This window comes from Babylonia areolata, chromosome 9 (genome assembly GCF_041734735.1).
Source record: "Babylonia areolata isolate BAREFJ2019XMU chromosome 9, ASM4173473v1, whole genome shotgun sequence".
In the NCBI taxonomy this organism is placed as follows: Eukaryota; Metazoa; Mollusca; class Gastropoda; order Neogastropoda; family Buccinidae; genus Babylonia; species Babylonia areolata.
In genome coordinates this window covers 41,580,152-41,589,136 of record NC_134884.1, presented here as the reverse complement: position 1 = coordinate 41,589,136, position 8,985 = coordinate 41,580,152, and the positions used below count along the sequence as shown (strand labels likewise).

Sequence of the window (8,985 nt, the reverse complement as noted above, 5' to 3'; positions counted from 1 at the left end):
GTTTATTGTCAACTGGATGCTTTGAGCAGCATTAGTGCTGGATATCGCGCCATAGAAAAACTATGTATTATTATTATTATTATGAGGACTAGGATAGCATCTTTGAGAGATTTCCCTGACGCAAGCACCCTTTTGCAGCCGCGGTCTCATTCATCAGTCCACCTATTCTCAGAAAGTGCTTAAAACCAGTATTTAACTTCGTTTCTTCTTATTTTCCCTCATGACCTGACGGCGTATTGGGTTACGCTGCTGTCAGGCATCTGCTTAGTAGATGTGTCGTAGCGTTTATGGATTCATTTGTCTGAAAGCATTATTGACACTTCCTGAAGTAACTGTATGAACTCTTAAAAGCTGTGGTAGAGAACACAAAGAAATGCGACAGTAGACGATTTTCCAGTTTAGTTATGAAACAAATTAATTATGTATGGAAAAGAATTCAGGCTGACGTTTTATCCTCCACCACGGAAAAGGGAAAAAAAAGTGCGTCGGCCGGGAGTCGAACCCGGATCGACTGCTTGGAAGGCAACCATGCTAACCGTTACACCACCGACGCGTCTGTCGATCAGCCTTCTTTAAAATTATATAAACTTATTTTTTATAGCTTTCTTTTAACACTTATCTCAATATTTATTTAGAATTGCTATTGTGGTGATTATATAATCTAAGAAATATGTAACGTCATAGACAAAAACTTTCCCCAAACATTTTTCGCAGAAGATCACTAACAGAAACTTCCGGTACCGACAATATGGCGGACGACACGGGTGAGACTCCTGGCATCATCGACTTCTCTTTTTCATTCTTTTCTTGAAATGTAGCGGTGTGAACTGATTCTTTATAAATAAATGCGATACATATTATCTGTTTAGAAAATATTACTGTCTTAAATCCAAGGTAGAAGTTTTAAACGTGTAACTCTTCGGTTCTTTTTGTCGGTTGATAGGCACGCCAAAGCTCGTTCGGTGGAATTCTGCAAACAGATTTGTCATCATTTGATCAAAAGATCATTCACGGAAACGTACCAGATTTGTCAATTTTGTTTTCAAAAGTGATTGTTAACGCCTCGCTGCTGCCTGTTTGCCCAGTAATGTCTCAGTGGAAGATATCGGATACACACACACACACACACGCACACACACACACACGCGCGCGCGCGCGCGCGAACACACACACACATGTGTACATTGTGTACACACACACTCTCTCTCTCTCTTTCAGCGTGTCTCTCTCACTCTCTCTCATGAATTACACAAACAAAACTTTGAGAAATGCAACACACACAAAGCATGAGATTTAAAAACAGATGTAAGAAAATGCAGATTATCGTCCATAACTTGTGATTTTGTTCAGCATCTTTGCAGACACTCCATGCTGTTATAATTTCTTATTCATTTTTAACAAGAACTGTAAAATGACTTTATAAGATTTTGAAGTATTTGAATTGTCAGCCTTTTGTTTTTTTCCCATCCTCTAATGTTAGTAGTACTGTTTATTCATTTATTTTTGTGATTAATGCATCATTTGTGGATTTCATTATCAGGTACAGTTTGGAATTAAAAGTACAAAAGTCTTATACAAGTGAGGTATTGCTAGACATGCCATTCATTTAATTCAAGAGCTCTCACAAATGCTTAAATATATAACACCTGAAATACGCTCATGTGCACACATGCACACACACACATACTCATAGTCATGCACTCAAACACGCATGCTTGTCTACAAATGCTCACAGACACAGGCATGCACACATCTTTAGCCTTTCTGTTCTTTTATCTGTTATGTCTCTCATTGTTCTGATATAACTTTTTTCTGATGTTGTTCCAGGTAGGGGCAGTCATGATCTGATGGACTTCGATCATGGAGATTTTGAAGAAGAGGAAGACTTGGCTACAGGATGGTAATACATTACAATCCATCTTTGTTTCTGTGCCCTATTTCTTAGACTAATATCCATTTATAAACTGTCTGATAAATAGAAGGTGCTTTAAAAAAAAAAAAGGTTGGTACTGGTAGATATTGTATTGACCTCAGAACCTTTCACTTTCAGTGTTTCACCCTCATATGATATGTTTTTGGTTATCTCGGCTCTCCATTATTATTTCAGTTATAATACCCTGTTTTACATGGGATGCTTTGCTTTTTGTAAATAATTGATGTGTCAGGATGTTCTTGACCAGGTGCAGAAGTAAATTGGTGCATATGATTATTAACTGGAGAAGAGAGCTTGCTGGAGGGTGAGGATAGAAGAGTATAGAGGGTTGATGGGGAGAGGAGTTGGCCATAAATTTACACTGACATGTCATAAGATAAGGTGGGAGTGGAAGGGGTAATGGGTTTTTACAGACATTAAGGAGGTTCCATAAGAAGCTAGCTTCTGTGCAGTATGATTTGTGAAGATCCTTTGATTGGCTCATAATTGGAGGGCTTGATTACTGTTGCAGTTCAAATGCAGATGCTGGTTTTGATGCTGTTATAGGCTACATCGAAGACATAATAATGGGTATGTTCAGATGCCAGTAATTGCTTTTTTGTCTTTGAGTGTATTCTTCTGCCTGTCTTTCATGAGCAGTGGTACAGTTATCCAACAGTGTGAGGTGCCATGATCTTTGATATAAAATGTGTAATGTGCTGAGCAATTAAAGTCAGAGTGCAGAATGATTATCAAGATGCCCAACATGTTGACTGACCACAAAACTGTGGGCTAAGGAATGCTGCCTCAGTGATAGAGGAGCAACCTTCTGCAAAGATGGTTGGACTTACTCTTCTGCTGTGTTCTTTGGCTGCAACTCCCACACTCACAAATGTGTACAAGTGGACTTTCAAATGCCTGGCTGCTTTTGCTTCATGATATCAGCAGCCATACTCTGTTTTCAGGGGTGTGCATGCTGGATATGTTCTTGTTTTCATTAACAGCTGAACACTGACACAGATTATGGGATATTTAACTTATACATTTGATCTTCTGCATGTGTTTACACATGAATGGGGTTTAGACACTAGCAGGATTGAGGATCTTTTCACCTTGGAGATTGGAAAAATCTTCACCTTCAACCAAACAGGTGCAGTAGCTGGGATTCGAACTCAGGACCTTCAGATTCATTGTAAGTGCAATGCTTTAACCACTTGGTTGTTTCACCCATCAGTTGACTTGACTCAAAGTTTACACATCATTGCAGTTGGTGAAGAGTTTTTGCAAGTGTATGTGTTTTGTATTGAGTACATGGAGTGGTGCCAGCACACACACACACACACACACACACACACACACACACACACACACATTTACTCACACTCACTCACATACATGCACACACCAATCAATCCCTCACAGTAATGAAACAATCCACAAACTGGGAACACAAATGTTACTGTTTGATTTCACATGGTAGATGTGTGCGGTTAACATTACATGAATGCATATTTTTGTTCCTGTCAGAGGAAGACTTTCAGCGGTTACAAAACAGCTTCCTGGAGAAATACTACATGGATTTTGAAGACACTGAAGAGAACAAGTTTATTTACACAGACATCCACAAAGAATATGTGAGTACATTTTGAAATACATAAGCATGCTTCAACCATTTGAATTTATCATTTTGTGTTGTGATGATTTTGAACACAGGGCATACAGTAAAACTTTTACTTGCCATACTGCAGTCTGATAACCATGAAACTGTCCACCTTTACATAAAAAGAACTGGCACTGAATCAGTCTAACCCCTAGGGTGCCTATATGACGAGATAACTCATCATCGCAAGTATGTACGCTTCGCTGCCACAATGACGAGATAACTCGTCATCAAAATATTCTGACATTTCCCTGCTTTGCATTCAGTCCGTTGACAAAAATGCTGGTAGCTTTAGTTTGGGGAATCTTTCTAGATTCTATTCATAGCTAGAAACACCATCAACGTCATGAGGCAGTCCTTTATTTGAACGTTTTGGCTGGGTTACTGGCTGCAGTGTTTGCCTGGCTCCTCTCCTCACTCGCTCAACAAAATGTCGGACTGATGCCGTGCTCAAGACATGCGATTGTGGCGAACTAATTTAGTATCAACCAAGATTGCTTTCTTTAGCTGATGCTCATAAAGAATTGAAGCGTAAATTTGACGGAGAAGACAGTGATGAACATTTATCGGATGATTTGATATAAAATAAAGGGAGCAATCAAGAGAGTGGCCAAGATACGATTATCAGTGAGTGATGCCGGCTGCACACTTGTAGCAGATGACAGAAAGTTGACCGAATTATTATTAGGACACAGTGGACACAGTGGCACTCAGCCAACGCGGTCTGATGAGAACTGGATAAAGTGACCGTGTGAGAGGGGTGAAGAGGAGGTGGGTGGAGACTGAGGGGGTGTGGCCTCACATCCACATTATCACTTGGAGAAGTTACAATGCATTGTGTATCTATCTCTTTTTTATTTATTTATTTTTATTGTGGTTATTCTAGTATGATTTTGTGGTTGCAGATATCCATTTGTCCAGAAAATATATTTTAGTGCAAATTACCTGACTAATGTTTGTAATGAACAAGATGAAAATGTGACAAAAAACAAAACACTGATTTCAAAACAACAGCATGTCACTAAAAATATATAAAATGGGAAAACATCATGTGTTTTGTATTCTTTATTCATTTACCTTTCAGAAAATATATACTTTTATGGGTCTTTCTCCAGTAACAAAGAGCACAGAATTTTTTGAGAATTTATATATATTTATTGTGATAAAACCCTGGCAATTAGATTTCACTTAAATCTTATTTTCCTGGCAGTGAAAGAGTTAACAACAACAAAGACCAACCGCAAAGACTGATTGCAAATCTCTATTATGTGTTTGTTAGTGTGTTTCATTCTATTTACCAAGTTTGATATCTTAAAGGTAAACTTCTGTTTGCATTTCAGATAATTGGATAATGTTCTGTGTTATTTTTTAGGTTATTGATAGTGGAATAAGCTAATAACTTGGTACAGAATTGGGTGTTTTAACCAGTTGGCATGATTATGATAACAGAAGCATCATCATTGCGGTGTCATGACTGCAAAATGTTCTTTTTGATTTTCGTTTCTTGTCCTCTGATAGGCAGTTGAGAATTGTTGGTCATATACTGAGAAGACTGAATTTCTCTACTGTTGTGTACTGTTTTTCTGTTGGCCAGTTGTCTGAACAGAGAAAGAAGTTGGATAGGAAAACAGACATCTTGTTGTCACAAATTTGCTGTATCCAGGGTTTTTACCCTCCAGTGGGCAGTTTGGATGCAAAAGGATTAATTATATTTGAAGTAAGGAAAGTGCAGAAGTGACAGTGTTTGTGTTTATATATCATTGCTTGTGAGCTAGAAATTCTTCAAAGTAATGTGGGTTTCATGGTGCAGATGTAGTGATTCAGAGATCTCTGTACTGGGCTTAAGTACCAGTAGGACTTGAAATTTGAATGAGCTTTTATCATTTTTGATAAGTTGAAAAAAAGAATGGAGGAGCAGCATCTTTAGTTTTTTCAGACCTTGAGAGTCAGAGAAAGATGGTGGCTTTTATGGGGAGCAGTTGTAGAAGTTACTCTTTTCATTATACTGGTGAACATGCACAGCAGATGTTTCTGTTATGTGCTCTAACAAGACAAAAAATATGGACAGAGTAGAAGCTAAATGCTTGCAGCAAGAGCACTATTTTTCTTTGAGAAAGAAAAAGGAAAAGTTAGTTTGTTTTTCTGTCAGTAGTGTATCATTGTGAATCTGTACAATCAATGTGTTGTTGTTTATGCTATTCTACTAAATTCACTTATTAACCCTCTTTTAATTGGTATTTGATGGTATGGTTATTTTGTTTTTCTGTCACAGATTGACCTTGTGGAAAAATTTTTGGTAGATGAAATTTCCAAGAGAGTACCTGAGTTTTCCATGGATGAGTTCACTCAAGCACTTATGTGAGTAGCTCTGGGAAATAACTTATTTAGGTTATTGGTGTGTGAAAACTTAACTTTTATTCTCTTTTCATGTTAATATAAACAGATTAATAAATACATATGTATCACTCACTATAGATATAGTTTCACTGTGTAGAGTGAACTCACAGACAAAGTCTGCAGTGCAGATTTTAGACTTTGCTGCTGTGTACAGTTTGCCTGCTTTCTCTTGTGATTGTTTGCTGGATACTGCTGCTGTATGTTCTGTATCATCAGCTTGTGAATGTGCTATCTCCCAGCAAAGTGCAGGGCTTCTGAAAAGTTAAAAGCCTTTGGGGTCACAAGTACTCTTTACTGTTAACTCTAATTGTGCATAAGTGCGCCTATGCTAGTTTGCATTTTGAACTCTACAAAACAGTGGCAGTGAAGGCAATGCTTTTGGGGCTTACATGAAAAAAAAGAAGAAGAATTCTGTGAAATTAAGGCAGTGGATAAGTTGTGTCTCTGTGAAAATCTGCTGTTAACACTTTGTGTGTGTGTGTGTGTGTGTGTGTTGTGTGTCATTGGTTAAAAGCTTCAGTTTCAAGAAGGCGTCAAAGTGTGCAGGTTGATAGATATATGCTACACCACATCTGCTCTTAAAAGGAAAAAGACTTTATTGATTCCAAGACCACTTCCCTTGTCACTATGAAACATTGCTCCGTACTGATTACCAATTAGTTGCTGTCACAATCTTGTCTAAGAATTTGATATGTATCATGTCATTATGATGATGGTTAAAACTTTATTCTTGTATCAGTATGTCAGTGTGTTGTTTGTGTCTTGTGTTTCAGAGCAAGAAAAGATGAATTAGATGGGGAGATTTTCGATCTTTTGCTCACATTCAGTGATTTTCTGGCCTTCAAAGAGCTTATTCTGGACTACAGAGCGGTATGTATTCAGTTTGTCTCTCAACTGTTTGTCTGCTGTTTGTGTGTGTGTGTGTGTGTGTGTGTACAGAGGTGCAAGTGACTAGGTGACCAAATGTCAGACTTTGCCTTTGTTCCCAGAACAAAGTGCTTCATTGAAGAGGAATGAGGGCAGTGCATTCCTGCATCACAAACTCATATGAAATGAACAGTCATTGTTGTCACATGTTTTGCCATTTCTTTTCTTTCTTCTTTCTTGTTTTGATACCTACCCAGTAATCATATTGTATCTAGTATCAATGGAAAGAGCAAACCTTTCACTAACTGTTTATGATATGTTAAATTATCATTTCATTTACTCAGTTGAGTGAGACAGTAGTGCCACCCCTACTCCTGACATTTTTCTGGCAGAGAGAATGCCAGCCGTACAAAGCAGCAAAACCATCTGGCCGGTTTGTTTGTTCTAAGGCTGCTGTGGCCACCCAGTACCACTGCACAGTATCCTAACAAAGGTCTACACTTCACTAGGGCATCCCGGAAGCTAATTATAGATTGAAGTTCCCCCAGACCATACTCTGGAAAATGTAGAAATTTATTTCCTTGCCTGCCAGGGCTGGCAGTCACATATGTTGCGAAGGGGAAACTGGCCTGCCAGTACTGTGAGAACTCCAGTATTAACATATGATCATTTTTGCGTCCTAGACAACTATCTGCATCTGCATAGAGGTAAAAAATATTTCTAAAAACCTTCCAGGTTTATAGTTTTCAGTAGTGTGTTCTGTTGCTTGTTTTATGATTTTTAAATATGTTGGTAGTTGATCTGTCTGGATGGCTATAGAATCTTTCATCACTTAATTCATTGAGCCCTGTGCCTGAGCATTGTTCTCGGTCAAACCCATCTCGATAAAATGTTTTTCATGTTCCGACACTTACATATACCGCAAACAAAGGAAACTAACTTATACAGATATATATATATATATATACACATGTGTTTGTTTTCATGGTGAGATTATGTGACACAGCGCCATTTGTCACTGACTTGCAGGACAAAGAGGGGCGCACAGTGGACTTGAGCGACGGCATCAAGGTGACGGCAGTGCAGAACAGTGACCTGCCCATGGAGGGGGCTGGTTTGTCGCTGTCGGGGATGGGCTTTGGGAAACACTGACCTCAGCTTTCCATGCTGGCTTCAGTCTGTCTGGGTTGTGTTTGTGGAGCGGATGGATGGTCAGCTGTGCATTGTGTATTTAAGCATGTGGTGTGTGTGTGTGGGGGTAAAATAGAGACGAGAGGAAAGCAGAGAGTGACTGAAAGCAAAGGAGAAAGGATTCCCCCACCCCATCCCCAGGACCCCCCACTTCCCCACACTAGAATTATGTTTATTTTTTTGTACTTACAGTGACCCACTGATGCAGACTCTGATTCCTGTCCTGTGCAACATACTGGTCTGTCTATGCTGAAGAAAGTGAAAGTTTCTGTGGCTAAAAGCTTCCCTTGAGTCAAGAGGAAAGTTGAAGAGGGACTCACATGCCCATTGATCAGTTGTGATCTGGACTTGATTTTATCCTGATTACCCGAATGAAGGGCAGAAGAAGCTGAGAAGACTGGACTCCAAATCAACATTGGGAAAACAGAGGTCATGAGGGTCAACAACAAGAAGCAAGATCCAGTGCAACTACACCAAGAGAACATCAAGGAGGTTGACAAGTTTGTCTACTTAGGCAGTGTTGTCAGCAAAGACGGGGGGACGGACGAAGACATCAAGAGCCGTATCAACAAAGCAAGACACGCCTTCAACACCCTTCGACCAATCTGGAGATCGACAGCCCTCTCAATCCGCAACAAGATCCGGATTTTTAACACCAACGTGAAGTCGGTTCTACTCTATGGCTCAGAGACGTGGAGAGTGACAAAGACCAGCACCCACAAGCTTCAGACATTCACCAACAGATGTCTAAGAAACATCCTGAACATCAGATGGCCAGAGGTTGTCTCCAATGAAGAACTTTGGAACATGACAAAACAGGCCCCACTGGAGACGGAAATCAAGAAACGGAAATGGGGATGGATAGGCCATACACTACGCAAGCCTGCAACAAACATCACAAGACAGGCTCTTGATTGGAACCCACAGGGGAAAAGGAAAGTTGGCCGTCCGAAGCAGA

General features: G+C 39.5%; 1 protein-coding gene and 1 non-coding gene across 3 annotated transcripts; one reads left to right on the top strand and one right to left on the bottom strand.

Moving 5' to 3' along the window:
• Positions 1 to 481: 481 nt before the first annotated feature.
• On the bottom strand, positions 482 to 553 carry Trnag-ucc (transfer RNA glycine (anticodon UCC)). Its single transcript has one exon. It is a non-coding gene; the product is annotated as a tRNA-Gly (tRNA).
• A 193-nt stretch (positions 554 to 746) lies between these two features.
• On the top strand, positions 747 to 8,398 carry LOC143285877 (ADP-ribosylation factor-like protein 2-binding protein). Of its 2 annotated transcripts, XM_076593317.1 has the most exons (7): positions 747 to 764; positions 1,828 to 1,900; positions 2,445 to 2,503; positions 3,440 to 3,546; positions 5,845 to 5,930; positions 6,743 to 6,839; positions 7,866 to 8,398. In XM_076593317.1, the coding sequence occupies exons 1-7, from the start codon at positions 749 to 751 to the stop codon at positions 7,986 to 7,988; spliced, it is 561 nt and encodes a 186-aa protein (XP_076449432.1). In that variant the 5' UTR covers positions 747 to 748; the 3' UTR covers positions 7,989 to 8,398. The 2 variants fall into 2 exon arrangements, with proteins under 2 accessions (XP_076449432.1, XP_076449433.1); XM_076593318.1 differs by lacking the exon at positions 2,445 to 2,503 and having other exon boundaries at positions 749 to 764.
• Positions 8,399 to 8,985: the final 587 nt, after the last annotated feature.